A 21,390-nucleotide genomic window follows, 5' to 3' on the forward strand; every position below is an offset into this window, starting at 1 on the left:
TACCATTTGGACCATTTGTTGACTAAATATCAGTGGTGTGAGACTTATATCAATTTTCTCATAACAAGCCATGATAATGTGCTAGTCAACTGAGAGTGTGCCTGTGTGTGTGTGTGTGTGTGTGTGTGTCTTCAAGTGTTTCTGGGAAGTAAATCATTCAGCATTATCACTTTCAAATAGTAAAGACTACAGTTTACCCTAATAAAGTTCATCTGAGCTTTTGGGTACTAATGTTCTGGAATTGGAGAAAGATGTAAAGTTTTCAAAATTAAATCCTCAGGAATTCAGGGATTTTATTAACTTAGCATATGCTGGTGACTGGAAGATAATTTCAGTTTCTTCAGCATATGAAACTCTTAATAAGTGGTACATAATTGTCAAAAAGAAATCTTTACTTAGTGACTTAAATTTAACAAAATATGCTTTTATTTTTCCACAATCACTGCATCATTTGGGTGCATAGGTGACAGCTCTGACAGGTTGATGATACCCAAGGCAAATCTGCAGTTACTGTCAGTGAAGCAACCCATCAGTAGATGTGGGTAACAGGGCTTACTGGGTAACAGGGCTTACACCTATATAATTCTTGAGCCAGTGATTATGTAACCTTTGGATACACCACACAGAGAAAAACAGAGAATTGGGGAACTGGATGTTCTTTCCATAAAGAGCAACTGAATAAGATAGAATGGCTTTTTTTTTTTTAAGATTTATTTATTTGAGAGAGCGAAAATGAGAGAGAGAGAGAGTACATGAGAAGGGGGAGGGTTGGAGGGAGAAGCAGGCTCCTCGCAGAGCGGGGAGCCCAATGCGGGACTCGATCCCGGGACTCCAGGATCATGACCTGAGCCGAAGGCAGTCGCTTAACCACCTGAGCCACCCAGGCGCCCAAGATAGAACAGCTTTTAAAAATGAAGATAAGCTGAAAAGCAATGAGGAAGGCTCAACTCAGAAAGTATTGAAAAATGTGTTTGATTTGAGATGACGTTTAGAGGCCATCCAGAGTAATAGAGAGGAAAGAGGACTGAGTCTCTAGAGTATATATGTGCTTTGTTATAACTAGTTCACCACCCCCCCAACAAAAAAACAACACCTCACTTGGTGTTGAATCCCTAGTTGTAGCTGTAGTTCTGTGCTTTATGAGCCATTTGTCCCTAGCCAAGCTCCATGAATTCCGTGTGTCTCAATTACTGCATATATAAAATGATGGTAACAATGTCTTCCCTTGGGATTGTCAAGATTAAACGACCTAAGTATATGAACCATATAGCTCAGTGTTTGCTAATAATAGGGGCTGAAAAATTGTTGGCTTTTGTCTTTTAAACCTCCTCATCAATTAAAAGTTCCAAATGCAGAGTTTGGGAGTAGATAGGTTAAACGTCATGGTTGAGGCAAACACTACAGTTCATTGAAAATAGCTAGCTCCTAATTCATTTCACTCCAGTAAATATTTCTTGACTCTCTGCTACATGCACTGAGGGAATACAAAGAAGAATCAAAGATTGTTCCTCAACTTCTGGGAATCACAATTCAAAATCAAGTAGAAATTAATGCAGTCTTATGATCCATTGAGAAATGTCTTGTAAGGTAAATGAACTGATGGTAAGCATGGATTCAGCATTCACACAAACTGACTGATTCAATGAAAACAGTACAGCCTTAAATTATCTTCCTTTTTCAATATTTATTTGTGGTCTTTACAGGAGCATTAATTAGCTTGGCAGTGTTTCCTAATCAGTACCTATTTTCTTTGTATAGTTACTGTCTTAGTCTATTTGGGCTGCTATAACCAGAATACCATAAACTAGTGGCTTATAAACCCCATAAATGTATCTCTCACAGTTCTGGAATCTGAGAAGTCCAAGATCAAGGCTGTAGCAGATTCAATGTCTGGTGAGGGCCAGTTTCCTGATTTATAGCCAGCAGTTTTTTTCATTTTGTCCTCAGATGGTGGGAGAGTCAAAGGATTTCTCTGGGGTCCCTTTTATAACGGCACTAATCCCATTCTTGTGGGCTCTAACACCATGATCTATTCACCTCCTAAAGACCCACCACTTAATACCATCACACTGGGTGTTAGGATTTCAACCTAAATTTTGTAAGGACAAAAATATTTAGTCCTTAATAGTAACTATTCTTTTTTTTTCCCCCAAATTAGTTTGTGTGGCAGTGTGGAAGAACCACCACATGAGGACGGTAACCAACTACTTCATAGTCAACCTTTCTCTGGCTGATGTGCTCGTGACCATTACCTGCCTTCCAGCCACATTGGTGGTAGACATCACTGAGACCTGGTTCTTTGGACAGTCCCTCTGTAAAGTTATTCCATATTTACAGGTAATTGTCTTTCACACTTCTTTTTATCCAAACACAGAAGCTACTGAAAAAGTATTTTCAATTAAGGATTGAAAAGTATTTTCAGTTATAATCATCTGGTAAATTAATTAGTGAGCTAAGAGAGAAATATACCTGCTTCTGGAATTAGCAAACTTAAGAAAAGTAATACTTCATAATTTTGAGGTAAATAAGTTAAGTTCTGGGTAAAAAATAAAACAACAGAATCCTCAAGTCATCATTAGATGCTGAACAAACCTTTTATTTCTCTGATTTCAAATTTTCCCACTGTAAAATAAGGAAATTGAACAAATTAATGATTGAGCCTCTTCTAGTTCAAATAAGCAAGGTCTGTCTATTTTTATAAGTGGTTTTGTTTCACACTGAGAAATTAAAGCTATGTGATCAAAGCAATGCAGTGAACAGATTTTAGTATTGGTTCTGAATCATGCTACCAGGTTTGGAATCTCTGTTCTCCTAGTTATTGAATGTATGCTATTGAGCCAAATACACTAGCTCTTTGTGATTCACTTATTAGAGAAGGATAATAATTTTAATTATAGCTAACTCCTATGGTTATGACATTTTCCTTAGCTAATTTATATAAATTACTTGGCATAGTGATTACTCTCTGGCAGATGATGATCTTATAAAAATATAGTCTATTCTCAACAAACATCAGTCATCATCCTCATCAACATTGTTAGACATTTTATTGTTCTGTGTGAAAGTAGCTTTTCTACAGTAAATTGTCCTATAAGAAATTGAGAACAGATGCTTTCAGAGAATAATTTTGTTGTGGATATTCTGATAGTTCTAAATCTTTGAAAGTGAAATGTTTTTAAGCTAGTGGCCATAGCCACAGCCCTCAAAGAGATGGATTCCCTTTAGCAATTGGACAGTGAATGAGATCATGCCATTCCCTGCTTGTCTTCCTGTAACCATCCTCCACCCCACATTCCCTACTCCATCCGGTCTCCCAGATGGTGATCACAGTATTTGGAAGGGATGAAAATATGCTCCCAATAATGAAAAATTGGTGCAGGTAGAACAATTGGACATGCAAAAAAAAAAAAAAAATCTAGACACAGACCTTACACCCTTCACAAAAACTCAGAATGTATTGTAGACCTGAGTATAAAATGTAAAACTATAAAACTCCTATAAGATAACAAAGAAGAAAACCTAGATGATCTTGGTTACATTGATGACTTTTTAGATACAACACCAAAGGCATGTTCCTTGAAAGAAATAATTGATAAGCCAACTTCACTAAATTTAAAACCTTCTACTCTGTGAAAGACAAGAGAATGGGAAGACAAAGACCCGGGAGAAAATATTTTCAAAAGATACATATAATAAAGGACTGACATCCAAAACATACAAAGAACTCTTAAAACTCAACAATAAGGAAACAAATAACTCAATAAAAAAATGGGCCAAAGACCTTAACAGGACTTCACCAAATAAGATATACAGATGGCAAGAAGTGTATGAAGAGATGCTCCTCATCATATATCATCAGCAAAATGCAAATTAAAATCACAATGAAATACCACCTTATACCTATTAGAATGGCCAGATTTTGGAACACTGACAACACCAAATGCTGGTGAGTATGTGGAGTAACAGGAGCTCTCATTTATTGCTGATGGTACAGCCACTTTGATACACACTCTGGGAGTTTTCTTATAAAACTATACATACTCTCTTCATATGATCCAACAGTTGCATTCCTTGGTATTTACCCAAAGGAGCTGAAAACTTATGTCTACACAAAAACTTGCATACAAATGTTTATAGCAGCTTTATTCACAATCACCAAAACTTAGATGCAACCAAGATGTCCTTCAGTAGGTGAATGGATAAATATACTGTGGTACATCCAGACAGTAGAATATTATTCAGCGCTAAAATGAAACGAACTGTCAAGCCATGAAAAGACATGGGGGAACTTAAATGCTTATTACTAAGTAAAAGAAGCCCAAGCTGAGAAGGCTACATATTGTATGATTTCAATAATATGACATTCTGGAAAAGGCAAAACTAGAGAGACAGTAAAAAGATAAATGGTTGCCAGAGGTAGGAAGTGATAAGCACAGATTATGATAGTATAATGGTAGATATATGTCATTATACATTTTTCTAAACACATAGAATGTACACCACTAAGAGTGAACCACAATATAAACTATGGACTTCTGATGATTATGATCTATCAATGTAGGTTCATCAATTGTAAGAGATGTACCCCTCTGGTGGAGGGAAGCTGATAATGGGAGAGACAGGGAGTATATGGGAAATCTCTGTGCATTCTCAATTTTGCTGTGATTTTAAATGTATCCCCAAAGTAAAGTTTTAATAAAAAACAAAAGTCAGAGGAGACACAAATAACCCATTGCTAGAAATTATATTGATTATGCTTTTGGATCTGAAGTGTTATGAAGAGATCTTTACCCCAATAGTTCTTCAATAACCTCATAAGTAAAAGTGATAATTTTTAAGATTAGATTAGACATCATTGACAGTATAGAAAGTATAAAATGCCACGGACATTATAAGCTTTTTTGCAAGCATTAGCTATAAGTTTAGTCTGTCAGTCAGATGAAAACCATGAATGTGTTACAAAAATAAAATTCAGTAACTTTTTCTGTTTTGAGATAAATAGTACATTGAGCAACAAAGGTAAGTATCCTTATTTAAAAAAATCGGTAAGAAATTGGTCTTATGGTTTTGCATGGAGACACTGGAGAAATTGCAAATAGCCCAGAATTCTAATATTTTACCATCTCTTGGTTTTAATAACCATCCAGGGGAAAATTTGAGGGATCATCTTAAGTTTCAAGATACAGGCAGTTGTCCAGATTCTTCTATTGGCTAAGTGAGAGTATTCTATGCTCTCTCTACAAACCAGAAGATTCCTCAATGAACAGTGGGGTGATGAGGGAGGAGTGCATCACCCTGTAGTAGATACAGTTCTGCTCTAAAGCACAATGATAACTTCTTATATACCAGGTATTCCAGACTCTCCTATGAGCACTCCAGGACAGATTGGATGCAGTGTGTATCCAATGAGTGATGCAGGGCATGGGTCTCTCTTAAAGTTATTGACAGTACAATTGCATTTAGCACAACTTATTAGCAATTCCTACAGTGATGAAACATCTTCATTTCCTGAGAGATTTTGTTTCCTTCTCTATAGTGTCCTGTCTAGTCAAGATCTCAGTTGATTCTCTCCTCCATAGGCCAAGGAAAACTGAGTAACCACAAGATCTGAGTCAGATGAAAAAAGACTAGATCCATTCATTACCTCATCCAGCATTGCTTCTTGATGAAAAGTTATAAATGCACAAAAAACTTGGGGCACTGGTAAAACTAGTATCTCCAAATTCTCTCAACATTTATTGCCCATTTTCCATAGAATTTCCCCAAATGGAATGAGCAATATCAATGGACAATAAGCCATTCATTCAAATTTGAAGTTGTTTTCCCTTAGTTGTGATATTCTGAAACTGATGGCTTTTGTCCCTGATATGAAACTTATGTCCCACTGAATGCTTAAAAAATTATTACAAAAATGTTTATCCAGCCAGATTTTAAGGTTATTCGGTTGTATTTAAGATTCATTGAACATGCATTAATTTTCTATGACTTATATGCCATTTTTTCTTCTAAATAGAATATAATACAACCTTTAGGTTTATGACTGATCTACAAAACACTTCACAAAATGCTCAAAAATCCTAAAAATCTCACAAATGTAATAAAGCTTAGCTGAATAATTCAAATGACCCTTTTGTATCTTTAATAATTCTATAAATCCAAGACCATTAACATATACTGGACTATTTACAGAATAATTAACATGAATTTCTTAGAAAATTATAACATACTTCATTTTTATTCTCACACTTATAGGAGCAGTTGGCTACTTTTTCAGAGTGACTTTTTTTTCAGCTGCAGAAGAAGCCCTACATAGGAAATGTCAGGAAAAGAAGAACAAAAAGCCGCCTGAAATGGAGGTGGTGGGTGGTGGGTGGCGGAATAGGCTCCTTCACTCTCAGTCACACTTTCCCACCTTCCAATCTTTCAGTGCTTATATCCAAATCTGTGATACGGCAAAATTTCTGTTTCTTTTCTTTCTTCTTTTTTTTTAGTTTTTAAACATTTTTAAGTAATCTCTGTCCCCAGTGTGGGGTTCAAACAACCCCAAGATCAAGAGCCTCATGCTGTACCGACTGAGTCTGCCAGGTGCCCCCAAATTTCCATTTCTACTTGCCATGGATCTCTGAGGCCTTTTTGTCATAGCTCTATGCTAGCATAGAACAGACTCATCATCTACTGAAGCAAGTCTCCAGCATTGTCCAGACTACAGGGTGCCCACAGTATGAGTGAAAGGTCAAGCACCTAACAGCAGAAGTTCACATCCTCTTATCCCACTTTGTTTATAACATTCATAATCTCCACTGGACTCATTCTCAAATGATTTGCTACCAGGTTGATTTACGCTAATATCAAACTCTAAATGAAAAAGGCACACAGAAGTGCACTCCTAGAAGTGAAAGCAGCAAGAAACTGTCATTTGTAATCACTTGGGATAAGATGCCATTTTATATACCCCCCAAGAAAATGTTGTGAATTGGATGCTAGTGTGTATTATGCACCAGCAAATACAGTAGTCAAACAGTGAATATTAAATCACCAATTGCCAAGGGTCCATTCAATGAATTCTACTGTTAGATTAACCATGTCAACATATTCTCTCATGTAGCCACATAACAGAGAACCACTGCTCTTTGGCTCACTGTTGTCACTGGATGGCAGTCTTTTAAGTGAACTGTTTTTAAGTGATAATTACTATTTAATAGTAAAGGGAAATACTAGAAATGACTTTTTAATTTGAGCCATGTTACCTCTATCCCATTCACCCATGTTGATTAGAATTCATGAATGATAAATCACTAAGCCTTGGTGAGCATTTTACACTTCTGATAGCTAGATTGGATAAATATAGCCCCGGCCCAGGAACTATGAAAGGTCGGCTGTGCAGATCTAGGCTACCACAGTTCTATTCCCAAGTTACCAATAGTATTGAGGGGTCCTGAGTGCTTGGCATATTTATGGGGGAAAAATGGGGGTTGGAAGGAAAAGCGTTGGTTTGAGAAGGACACATGAATCAGCTCTAAGATGGACCAAGTAATTCTCAGGAGTCATCAAGCCATCTAAACCCTCTCTGATAGAGTTCAGCCTGTAAAGTTACATTTAAAATGCAATTAACCCTCCAAGAATTTAGCATAGTTTAGTCTTTTATTTGTAATTTCTGTGATTTTTTTTTCCTCACTAAAAAGCAGTCCGTTCTAATTAAAAGCTAGACTGCCAAACGTGAGAATGAAGAGAAAAGTAATAGTATAATCACCATAATCATTGCCATAATCATAATAAGTAATAACAACCACTTACATAGCATTTATGGGGCAGGCAAGGCCTAGTCATTTCACATCTCAACTGACTGTCCCTATAATTCCATGGTTGGGTACTATTATCATCCAGTTTTACAGATGAGAAAACTGAGATATAGAGAGGTTAAGGAACTTACCCAAGATCATACACTTATCAAGTGAGGTGGGATTCATGCCCAGGAAACCTGGTTGCAGAATTGATTTCAACTATACTGCCTTTTTTTGTTGTTGTTATGTTAATCACCATACATTATTACATCATTAGTTTTTGATGTAGTGTTCTATGATTTATTGTTTATGTATAACACCCAGTGCTCCATGCAGAACGTGCCCTCTTTAATACCCATCACCGGGCTAACCCATCCCCCCACCACCCTCCCCTCTAGAACCCTCAGTTTGTTTCTCAGAGTCCATAGTCTCTCATGGTTCGTCTCCCCCTCCGATTAGAATCAAAAGAATCAGAGTAACAAGAATTGTATCCTGTCAGTTTCACTCATTTAACAACAACAACAAAAAATAACAACACATAAGCATTTGGCTTAAAACTGTAAAATGGATGGAGTGCCTGGGTAGCTCAGTCGGTTAAGTGCCCAACTCATGATTTCTGCTCAGGTCATGATCTCATGGGTCATGAGATTGAGCCCCATGTCAGGTTCTGGGCTCAGCAGGTAGTCTGCTTGAGATTCTCTCCCTCTGCCTCCTGCCTGTCACATATACATGTGTACTCTCTCTCTCTCAAATAAATAAATAAATCTTTAAAAAAAAAAAACCTATAAAATGGGTAAGCCAACAGTGCACACCTAGCTGGTGGGAAGCGAAAACAGGTTGGTCATCGTGACACTTAGCCCAGAGACCTTTCTCCTGTACTGCCCAGGCTCTTAGATCCTTTTCAGTCATATGCACCCAAAGTCAATGCATCCACAAAGAAGGTCCTGAGCTAAGAAACAGAGATGACTACCCTTCCACATAGGGTGGGATCAATACAACCAGGACAGAAAAATGAGAGAGAGGACCAGACCACCTTTATTACCTTAGATTGAGGCTTATAACTATTCCTTAACTCAAAAAAAAATTATTAAGCACATCAAACATTGTGCCAGGCACTGGGGACACAGTTGTGAGAATAAACAAATAAAAACAGTAGCAGTCCCTCCTGCTACAGAGTTTTGTTCTGATAGAGAAGGCATACAATAAATAAGTTAAACAAAAATAATTGTACTATATCACATAATATTTATTGTAAGTACTAAGAAGAAAGGAAAAGGGAGTGAGGTTTCTTTTTAAAGATGGGATTTTGAGAGTGATACCAGAATCAATGATTCATCCAGGATAGGAGTTACATTACATATAATTACATAAACTGATTATGTGGGTATAGGCATGCTTAACATGTATCTTTACTATTTCCTTAAAGTTCCAAGTTAAAGTATCACTTGTGATGGCATTAATTATGAAAATCTGGACTAGGTGAACCTATTTGAGTTTTAGAGGTGAGTTGCTTACACCAGCTATAAGCAAACTCTGGTGAGGAGATCTATACAGAATTTGCTTCTAACATAACTCCTGCCTTTGGGTGCAACATGCTGGAAATGAAACAATGTACAAATAGCCTTTGTTATTTGAAAATATAGACTGAGATATCCATAATTTTTAAAAAATGCTAATTAAATGCATTGCAATCAAATTTCTATATGATATTTTTTAAAGGTGTTTAGCCACTTTTTTAAAATTTTTTAAATTTTATTGTGTTATGTTAGTCACTATACAATACATCACCAGTTTTTGATGCGGTGATCCACGATCCATTTTTTTTGTATAACACCCAGCACTCCATGCAGTACGTGCCCTCCTTAATACCCATCACTGGGCTAACCAATCCCCCCTCCCCTCCCTCTAAAACTCTGTTTGTTTCTCAGAGTCCACAGTCTTTCATGGTTATTTTAAAAGCCAGACATGTCATATAACACATTTGGCATAAAGTGATTGCAATGTTTTCATAGCACCTTTATCATGCTTAATAGGAAATATGTTTTCCCTAATATATTTTTAATATTATATTATTTGGTAAAAAACGTTACGTGAAATATTTTCTTAAAACTTTGAATCTGACTATCTGTGTGACCCTTTCTCTTCTCCGGTAAGCACATTAAGAATGATCCATTTAACACCAAGGGTTTCTCTCGTCCTGTGTTCTTTTCCTCTCTAGACCGTATCAGTGTCAGTTTCTGTCCTCACACTGAGCTGCATTGCCTTGGATCGATGGTATGCAATCTGTCACCCTTTGATGTTTAAGAGCACAGCCAAGAGGGCCAGGAATAGCATTGTCATCATCTGGATTGTCTCCTGCATTATAATGATTCCTCAGGCCATCGTCATGGAGTGCAGCACCATGCTCCCCGGCTTAGCCAATAAAACCACTCTCTTTACAGTGTGTGATGAGCGCTGGGGCGGTGAGTACATTATGGCCCATAAGCTGACATTGATGTTACATATGCAAACTAAAAATGTGATTTGCATAGCCATTATAAAGCTGGCCTTGTGCATTTTATTGACACCTGTTAATATCGTTTTGCAAAAGCATGAAAACCAGGTTGAAACCCAAAACAATTTCACAGAGTAGTTCCACCTACTGGTCCTTTGGAACTACTATGCACAGCTGGTTTTCATATTTTTCAGATAGGGAACAAAAGGAAGGCTTTTCCTATAATTCAGATTTGACTATGTCAGCTTTTCTTAAATTCTCCAAAACAGAAAAGGCTATTTATATGATCCAAATACGTATTCTGGAATGATTAACATTTTACAAGATAGTACGAGGTTATATTGCCTCAAGTGTTAAGTTTCTTAATGGGCTTCAGATACAACTGGGAATTTTCATTTTAAACCATATCCTGCCTGGAAACCTGACTGGAGTTGAGTATGTGGACCTATGCTCTTCTCTGAGTCAAATTATCTCCATATGCTATGTTTATTCATAACATATTAAGCTGATAAGCTATCACTGGCATAATTATTTTCTGATTTAAGAATTATATTAATTATGAATCCTTTTTGTTTTCCAGTCTGATATGTATGGCAGTTAAATTTAAACAAGCAGAAGTTTGGAGGCCTTATGCTCCTTTGGTTCAAAACTCTCAGTGACTGCCTTTGAAGGTTTTTCTGTAATAGTGGAAACACTTCTATCGACCTGATGATGGCATAAACCTGGACACAGCAAAGAATGACAGGAAATCAACTAATCCTGCATTTTAGTGTGTCATGTACTAGTTACAAAATTACTACATTAAATTTGAGGAAAATGGATCTATCCTCATCTGGATAAATACATAACAATGGCTCATAGTTAGGAAACTTAATCATTAGGAAAGCATTTGTTTACTAGACAGATGTACATTTATGCACATTAGAAAATGTATTAACAAAAGCAGGATACTCCATGGGTTGCTTATGGAGCTGGTATTTTTGAGTATTTGAATCTTTGAATTTATATGAACTCCTACCTTGATACTTTGATTTGGAACACTGAAAAGCAAAAAGGCAGGAACTGAAAAATTAGGTGTATGTTTCACTACAACAAGATAAAATTTAAAAGACCCTGGGATTATTTTTCATATATTATCCAAAGTCCTGTATTAACTAAATTTCACAGTTAGCTGTGTCTCTTATCCCAAAAACTAACTAGCCCTTTTTGAAATTGAGATTTCCCCTTCCTTTCTTTTTTTTTTTTTTTTTTTGCAATTCACTTGCTGTATTTTCTCTGGATCATCTTTATCTTTTCCCAATTTTCCCCATTAATGATGTAGACAAAAACAAAAGGAATGGAAAATTCCAAAATGGTAAGAGTATTTCTTAAGAGTCTTAAGTCCCATTTATTTAATGTTCAAATAACATCTTGAGTACTTAGGATATGCCAGGAATTATGCCAACCTGGAGAGAAATAGATTCTGCCTAGGGAAACACATTCCATATAGTGAGACTGAAAGGCAAATAAACAAATGTTTATAGTGTGATTAGTATTTTAATATACTGGTATACAAAGTGGTGGGAGCACAAATGAGAGAACAAACTCAGTCCTGGCCATTTGAACAAAAGTTTACAAAGGAGCTGCTAACATTTCAGCAAAGAATTAAAGATGAGGAGAAATTCTCCAGACAGGGAAGAGGGGAAAGGGTGTCCAAGAAGCAAGAAACCCATATAAGAGCACTATCCCTTGTAGAAGAAAAGAGGGTCCAAACCTCTAGTTTCTGTCATGTAGGGATATGCGGTCTAAAGAAATGTGTTTGGAAAGAAGGTGGTTTGGGGACCAATTGTGACATGTCTTATGCATTTCTTATACAATGAATTCTACCTGGAAAACAGCCTAAAAATCCTTTGATCAGAATGTGTTAGTTAATTAATGATGAAATTGAGCCATAAATTATTTGCAGATTATGAAGCAAAGAAGTATATTTAAATCTAAGCTTTCAACTCAAAAGTTGGATATTTTAAGTTTATGAAAATGATAGATTAAAATACCCACCTATTATTTAACATGTATCAATAGTATTTTCTCTAAAATATTTTGGTAATTAGTTGATAAGTTTGTGGACTGCTTTTATAAGCTTTTCTTTCTTTCTTTTTTTTTTAATCAAGTAGCATTCACCTTCATTAGCAAAAAAGATTGCAGAGCTAGGGAATCCTGTCAGTTATTCTGATTAAATAAATAGCTACATCATTTTCTAATTACTTTGAGCAAAAAATATAAATATCTAAAACTCATTTCAAACTTTAGCATTTTATTATCTAGCTGTAGCAGAGACATTTCCTTAAAAAAAACAGCAACTATTGAATATTTATTTATTTGTTTGTTTGTTAAAGATTGTACTTATTCTATTTAGTGAAAGAGAGACAGGGGGAGAGAAAGCACAAGCAGGGGCAGGGGCAGAGGGAGAGGAAGAGAGAATCTTAAGCCAGCTCTGTGCTGAGCACAGAGCCGGATCTGGGGCTCAAACAAGAGTTGGTCACTTAACTAACTGAGCCACCCAGGAGCCCCTACTGTTGAATATTTAAAAATCTAAACTCAGCCTTCAGAAGTAATTTAGGAAAACTATTTGAAAATGATTTTATATTAACCCACAATTACTTAACATGATTATAAAGGCTTAAATTAAGCAATACAAAATTGAGTTTATCATCCACAAAATCAAACAATAAAATTTATGAAATTAACTTTTTGAATATTAAATGAAATTGTTAATCACTTAATGTTTTCAAGAAGAATATAAAAGAATTAAAGTAGGTTCTTATCATTTTGATCATTAGACTGTTTATTATAATGCTTTTTACATAGTATAAGCTTTGTTTATGTAGGCTATTTAGAAGTCCAAACTTCTAATTTAGAAGTTCAGCTTAAAATGTTAAAATTCGGACATGTGTGTGATAGTCACAACCTAAAAAGTCCATAGGAAATTACATTTTACAGTGTTGGCTCTCTGAAGTTCAAACATCTAAGTCCAAAAACATTTAGCCCAATTTTTAAAAATTTGTTGTGAAATATCTTCTATTTGAGATTAATTCATGAATTGTGTTTCTTATTTTTATCCTAAGTTAAATCAATAACATAATTATAGAAGCAGATGGTGATATCATAATTGTCCCATAGCCAATATATTCCAGCATGGATGGAGTCAGTGAACAATGTGGTCACTTTATCCATATCTATCAAAATACTTTTAGGAAAGTCTTGCAAATGCTATCTCACTCATGGTACAAAATAACTAAGAACTCTTTCTTAGTCTTACTGAAAATATTACCAGAAATATTTAATATCTTGTTAAATTATTTCTGCAACTCATTATATTTATTATTGCCTATAGCTTTTTCAAAAAAAAGACCACAAACCCTAACTTCTGGCAGACACACTTGATACTCAAAAACAAATAAAATGTGTTAATATTTATTTCAATGATCTTTAAAGTATGTTTTTGAATATGTTACATTAATTCACACTTTTAAGTTTTAAGATTATTCCAGAATTATATCCATAGTTCCTCCATTACTTGCTTTGTAAATGCATAGTTTCACAGAAGGGTTCCTACTGGAAGGAAAGTAACTTCTTTTTTGCACTAAAGATATAATTGTCTCACCAGTCATCCAATATTTAATGAGCATATACTGTTAGCCAAACATTTTTCTAGACAATGGAGATTCATAATCTCTCTTCTTGGAGCTTACTGCTGAATTGTTCTTTGGTGGTCTGAAAGAAATAATAACGGAGCCCTTCTTTACAGTCACACTAATTATAGCATCTGGTCTATTATGAGATTTTGAAATGTGTATATATATATATATATATACACACACACACACATTTTATGGAAATATATATATATATACACACATGTATATATATATACACATTTATGGAAAACATTTATTAGAAGATAGTAAAATATATTAAAGATTCAGGTAAACTTTAATGGGCATATAAACTTTGAAAAGACAGTCTATATTGAATATTTGGGAAATTATATTTAATTTACTCGGCCATTGAGTCCCTGATATGTGTAGCGTGAAAGAGAAAATGTTTGTAGATTTTTAGATAATGAGATTAACATGTTGTTTCAATAATGGACCTAATTCATGTGAGATTAAGTCTTATCTTATTAATATATGATATTATTCTTTATCCTCTGACTTCAGAGACTAAATAAAGATCCACATTTTCTCCTTATTTATTGGTTTGATATATATGCAAGAATTTATTCAGATTGTGTCTATTCATCAGTTGAGTAGAGACACCAATTTTGAATGATTGTCAATCTTTAAGATGCAGTTTTATAGTATAAATGCTTAAATGGAACAAATTTCCTGTCACTACGTTCTAGGTTATATATAAATGTCTTAAATATATTGAAGACATTGCTCATAAAGTGCAGAGAGGCTACAAAGATAGTTTCAACACATATAACTTAAAATTCCAATGACATCTCTGGGTTTTCAATTAGCTTAGACTGTAAGCATGAAATGAAGAATGTTAAGACTATCATGTTTCCCCAATTATCTATAATAATCTCTTTATTAAGACATTCAATCCCAGCCTGCAAGTGTAATTTCACTTGATCAGCTTTTCTGTGTGGGTGTTCATTATCATAATATGCATTTACCAGCAAATTACATATCTTACCAACTATTTATAAATATACTGACTGCAGAATGAGCTTTCTCTCCCAGCTGTTTAAAACCCAAACTGTTATCACGGTGATGGGATCCATAGCTGCAATTAAAAAAGAAGAATATTACCTCTCAAATCTACCCTCCTCCACTCACTCAGTTTTGTCTGAGATAGGGACATCAGGGCTTCACAGGTATATCAGCTTCAAAGGTATATTTTTATGTGGGAAGGTCATGTGACACTTTCTTCAAAACAAATAAAAGTTCACAGCCACTCAGGTGCCTGGGAAGTGCTGAGGTCGTCCGCCAGCTCCTCAGAAATGGGCTTACAGAAGCCTGCTTGGGCTGCAACACTTCAGAGAGGAAGGCTGTCATTCCTCTAGTCAGGCTGCTGGGATTCTATCCCTTTTTCTGTAACTGGCCTGTTTTACAGGATAAGCTTGAAAGGAAATTAGAAACTGATGAGCTAGGTATGGGCCACTTGGGCCACAGAAGAGCTAAAACTGATGCCCAAGTCCGTCTCTTAGACCTCCCAGCCAGCACAGGCACCCTGCTGGCGCCTCTGGAGATGACAGTGAAAAAAAATATATATCTACCTGAGAAAGAAGACAGTGGAAAAAAAAAATCTACCTGAGAAAGAAGACAGGGTTTTAGAAGGAAGCCTAAGTAGAATATTAAACTCAACCACTCTAGAAGATAAGGCTATGGAATCAAGATTGTGGAGGATATTAAACTCATAGATACACTTAAATACATTCAGTAACAAATGCATGGTTGTTCGATAAACTTATCAATTATTGTGGTCATCTTCGTAGTTATTATTGGTTAATCCTGACTATAATTTGCCCTTACCACATTTGATCACATAACGGAGGCTTCATGCTCTTATATTCCCTTTCTGAAGCAATGAAAAAAATAAAATGCATGGAGGTGATAGTGTTATCTCTCAGTAATTGTATGGAACTAACCTCATTGCCAATATCAAAGTCAAATTCGGTTGCTTAATTTTTAGAAGTAGGAAAAAAAAACTTTGTTTTGTTAGCATTCAATTAGAATTCTATCTGATTATGGCATTTAATATCCATGAAACAATGTAGGATATATTCTGTTTCCTGTTTTGCATTTAAGTAAAAGTAGCTGGATCACTGTGATATATTCAAATACTAGTATAGGAAAAATATCCTTGAAAGCATTTAAAAAGTCAGTAGGGGAATCTGGCTGGCTCAGTCAGGGGGGCAAGTGACTCTTGATCTCAGGGTTGTGAATTTGAGCCCCACGTTGAGTGTAGAGGTTACTTAAAAATAAAATCTTTTAAAAAATAAATTAATTAAAAGTCAGTAATAAATATACTTTAAAAAGCCAACAAAATTATATTAAGCCACCATGTTATTTATTAATTGAATAATTGACTCTTGAATAAATACCTAATCTGTGGTATGTATCACCTATGTCCATAGACTTAATGATAAGAAATCACTACAATCCTAGAGGCGCTTATGACTAGATAAATGAGATGAATATAAAAAAAATCATATTTGTTTAAAAATTAACTTTAAAATCCCTAAAAATATTGTTTTTATTAAAAGCACATGCATTTATACATACATATATATACACACACAACATACTGAAAGAGAAATTTTATATTGTTATAGTAATCAACAAAGGAACCATTAAATGTTCACTGTGTTTATTTTTCCAAAACTTTTCCACATTTGTATATGGAGGTACAACTGGGAATAGCTTCCCATTTCTCAGGAAACATTCTAATAAGGAAATCGACTCAGTTTACATTCTTTTCCCAAAAGCATTAGCAATTAGGTTTGACTGTCTTGTTTCTTATTGCAATTCAAGTATAGCACAATCCGAATTCATTTTTATTAATTAGCCAGAGGTAATCAGACAAAAAAGTTTTTTTTTTTTATAAATAAAGGCTTGACTTTGGATAGCCTATGTTAGCACAAATTAAGAAATGGCTAACTGTTATTCCTCTCTGAGTATATTAAATAAAATTAAGACTTCACATTTAGTGTGTGTGTGTATACTGAGTAAGTGTAAGCAATTAATACTATATTACAGTATTTGTGTGTGTGTGTATACCATGCCAGTGAAATCATATGGAAGTTAAATGTGTACTTTAAAAGCAAAACATTGACAGACAGACCTTTAAAAAAATCGGTGAATTATAAAACAGGATTTTATTATTTTGGCTTTCATTCCAGGTGAAATTTACCCCAAGATGTATCACATTTGTTTCTTTCTGGTGACATACATGGCACCACTGTGTCTTATGGTGTTGGCCTATCTGCAAATATTTCGTAAACTCTGGTGTCGCCAGGTATGTAATTTCAAATAATTTCCTTGTGTTTTCTATAGGATGCACTTAAAAATAAAACTTAAGAGGGGTGCCTGGGTGGCTCAGTCTGTTGAGTAGCTGGCTCTTGATTTGGCTCAGGTCATGATCTCAGGGTCCTGGATGTCATCTGCTCCGTGCTCAGCGGGGAGTCTGCTTGAAGATTCTTTCGCTCTGCTCCTCCAACATGCTGTCTCTCTCTCTAAAACAAATAAATCTCTAAAAAAAATAAATAAAATTTAAGAGTAGACTGAACCAACATAATATGCTTACCAAAGGATTGTGTATTCTTCTAAAATAATGAGACCCTAGCCATAGAAATATGTATGTCTGGGCATTTTTTTTAGGGTGATATTTAGGGAATGTATTTTACAAACTGCCTTAATGACTTTAAATTGTAAAGCTCTGTGATTAATTGACTTGATTTTTGTCTAGGACTAGTATTATAAATTTTATTTTGTATGAGAAATAACAAAAATTTCTTTACCGTTTCCTGAGACTGTATGTAAAGAATGTTGTCTTTTATATGAGATTTATGTAGTACACTTTTATTATATGTGTTAAGCCTCCAGCTTCAAATATCTTATTTTTTTAGCACAGTAGAGAATCAGGCAGACTTTAGACTTTTAGAAATGGTATATCATGCTGATTTGGGAGTATTGTAGTTTGTTAGATAATTTTGCTACTTCGACGAGTGTATTCATTCTCTGTTATTCATTCATTAAATACTTACCATATTTCTTTTGCATGTGTATCTGATAAAAAGCTAAAAGCTTCTGTCAAATTCATTGATGAATTCATAGACTAGAGGAGGGAAAGAGTCAGATGTAGAGTGAAAATCATCTTAATAAATATAAGCCAGGGGATCAGAAGAAGGTGTGGTAGAGGAGTATCTAATTCAGAGCAGGAAACACTTAAGCTGAACATTGATGATTCCAAGTAAATCACCAACGAACATGTGAAATAGTTTATAAAAGTTTAGACAAAGAATATAGCTCATCCTTTTGTACTTATAAATTTTATCTTAAAATGCCATGTTTCTTGGAAATGTATCTCTTTCTTTCTCTAAAGTTATTGCCAGTACTTAGAGCTTATCAGGCTCATGGAAAGCCATGCCCTTAGTCTCTTGCTCTGATATATTTTATCCAACTAAAGGAATTTACTGGGATACCTTAATTCATTAAAAAGACTTCACAAACGTCTTATCTGGTCTTTGAGGAAGAGTCTTAATTTGGGTCTCCTTCAACCTTTGTTAGTCAAAGCATCTTTCAGGATATCTTTTATTGGTTGAATATGGGCAGTAGTTGCACTTGTCAACCTGGTATATCTTATAATTCCAAATTGTTTCTATTCCTCTATTTTTGCAAAGAAACAATTACTTTTATAGTCTTAAAAATGCAATCAGTACCAATACTTATTAGCATTCTAACCCTAGTCTTTTCAACTAAGTTAACAAATGTTTGCCACTGTAGAACATGAGTTGTATTTTCCCAATCCCAGTGATAGTTTCCTCAACACTGTCCCCCTCGCCATGGTATCACATATTTTAGGGTGTTTGTTACTATCACACCTACTTCTTGGTAAGTATTATTATACTAGTCAGTTTTTGCTAGGTTATTCTGCTATAAAAAACAAACAACAACAACAACACAAAAAAAACCCAACCAATCCCAACGTATGTGGCTTGCAACAACAATGTGTCTCACTCATGTTCCATGTCAGTAGTGAGGACGGACTGTGGCTGTGCTCTACTTACCATCTCATTTCAGAACTCAGGCTAAAGGAACAGCACTTCCTGGGACATGCCATTCTGTGACTGAGGGAAAGGGCAAGGAAGTGGGGAGAAATATGTAATGTCTCTTTGATCTTTGCTTTGAACTGGCATATGTTAAGTCTCTTCGTACCTCTTTGGCCAAAACAAGTCGTGTGGTTAAGCTTAACCATGGAGAAGGAAAGAATCCTCTCACAGAAAGACACTGCAAGTCATAAGGCAATAGGAATCTTCTTACAAGCTGAGGAGTGAATAATCAGAAATGATATAGTACAGAGAAGTCAAAAACACAGACTTAAGGTCCAGATTGCATGATTTTAAATCTTGACTCTGCAACTTAATAGATGCATGAATTTTGTCAATTTCTTAAATTTCTCTGCCTCTCTCTCGTTATTTTAAAGTGGGGTTGTGTAGCATCTACCTCACAGAATTATTACACTTATTTGATGACTTAAGTCAAGTGCCTAGAGCAGAGAAAGTACTCATTGATTAAAATACCTTAACAATATATGCTATTATTTGTCATTTCAACTAATTCTGTTTATAGATCTAAAATAACAAGTATGTGTTGAATCCATGTATGTGACTACTTTCTTAAAGAGATATCTTTCATAGTACTTTTTTAAAAAGATTTTATTTATTTATTTTTTGAAAGAGAGAGAGAGTGCAAAAGGGGGAAGGAGCAGAAGGAAAGGGAGAGAGAGGATCTCAATCAGACTCCATGCCAAGCATGGAGCCTGACATGGGGCTCAGTCTCATAACTCTGAGATTGTGACCTGAGCTGAAATCAAGAGTTGGACAGTTAACTGACTGAGCCACTCAGGTGCCCCATTTTCATAGTACTTTTCAATAACATTATAATGACCTTCTGTATTTATTTATCTGCTCTACTCTAAAGCTAAAGACAGTACACTCTAGCCTTTATCTTGTATCCCTCCAATTTGTATATGCTTAGAACATATCAGTTGCTCAATTAATACTTCCTAAGAAAAACATGAGTAGAAGAATAAGAGAAGGTTCTGGGAACATTTCGATAGAAGAGAAGATTGGGGAATCCATTTCTCATTAATCAGATAACTATTCATAGAAAAACTGGAATTTGAAAAATTTCTTGAAAGAGAAAAAGCATTTAATGAGCATATAGGAATGAAGATACTTTAGATTGAGATTGAGATTTTGACCAGGAATGTTCAGTGTTAAGAGCATTCCCTTACTTCCATATTTTTTACTAGTAAGTGTGTACTATATATAATAGATGTTTTTATTTATTTATTCATTTATGTCCAGATTGACATAACTTTAAAACTCTTTGGGGGTACCTAAATCTGTCTTTTTCATCATTGAATCCCCAACACTTAACATGGTATCTTGCACTAAGAAAGTATTCCAAAAAACGTTGAATAGATAACTACTAAACTCCAGCCAGTTTATTTCTCCATTCTTTAAGCTTATAGTTCTTCATGTCCCAAACTCTAAAGTAAGTTCAAAATTGTATTGCAGGTTTAGAAATAACCCACATTCTTTTGATGAATTGTTCTGGTTAGAACAAACCATATGATCTGAAAGATTTGCAATAAAATGCTTGGGCTGTGAAACTAAAAACATTTACAAAACAGATTGGAATGGAAAATGACAAGTTCAGCTGAGCTCACTTTAGCAGCCACAATAAAGTAAATTAACCCCAAATGGGTGATTATGTAGAATTCTGCTTGAGCAACTCTCAATTTCCAACTGTTGATGTCTATAAACAGAGTTCCAAAGCCTTATGTGTGCCATAGGCTACATCCAGTGAGCCATCAAATGGAGGGCCTATCCTATTTGCTTAAAATTACAGATGCATGGAATCTGTTACATACTTTAGAATTTGTCAGCGTAAGATTATTAGTGAGCAAAGTGTGTGACCTTGTCTGACTTTCTCAAGAACTTTCAGCTTTGTTAAAAGAATTAACCAGTGCTTTGTTATAATCAATGACTTAAATTCTTTTTGACAATGTGACTCAGGGAATTCAGTCAGTCTGGAAATTCTACAGACTCTTCTCTAAAAGTCCTCTTTTTAAGACCCACTTAATCTTGGTTTGTGTGACTCTATCAATGTTCTTTCCAGTTCTAGACCTCAGATAATTCAACATTTAATTTTTTTCTTTTTTTTTTTACTTTTATTTTTTTATTGTTATGTTAATCCCCATAATTTACATCGTTAGTTTTAGATGTAGTGTTCCATGATTCATTGTTTGTGCATAACACCCAGTGCTCCATGCAGAACATGCCCTCCTCAATATCCATCACCAGGCTAACCCATCCTCCCACCCCCCTCCCCTCTA

The 21,390-nt window shown here is 35.0% G+C and overlaps 1 protein-coding gene across 1 annotated transcript in view; it reads left to right on the top strand.

The window, feature by feature from the left end:
• HCRTR2 (hypocretin receptor 2) overlaps positions 1-21,390 on the top strand; it is a 111,732-nt gene that overhangs the window by 66,840 nt on the left and 23,502 nt on the right. The window contains exons 2-4 of the mRNA XM_045866024.1: positions 2,159-2,337; positions 10,000-10,243; positions 17,168-17,283. Coding sequence (XP_045721980.1) covers positions 2,159-2,337; positions 10,000-10,243; positions 17,168-17,283 — 539 coding nt within the window. The remainder of the gene's footprint in view (positions 1-2,158; positions 2,338-9,999; positions 10,244-17,167; positions 17,284-21,390) is intronic.

Source organism: Mirounga angustirostris, unplaced genomic scaffold (assembly GCF_029215605.1).
Source record: "Mirounga angustirostris isolate CCGP_5_RB_7025 unplaced genomic scaffold, mMirAng1.0.hap1 SCAF_8, whole genome shotgun sequence".
In the NCBI taxonomy this organism is placed as follows: domain Eukaryota; kingdom Metazoa; phylum Chordata; class Mammalia; order Carnivora; family Phocidae; genus Mirounga; species Mirounga angustirostris.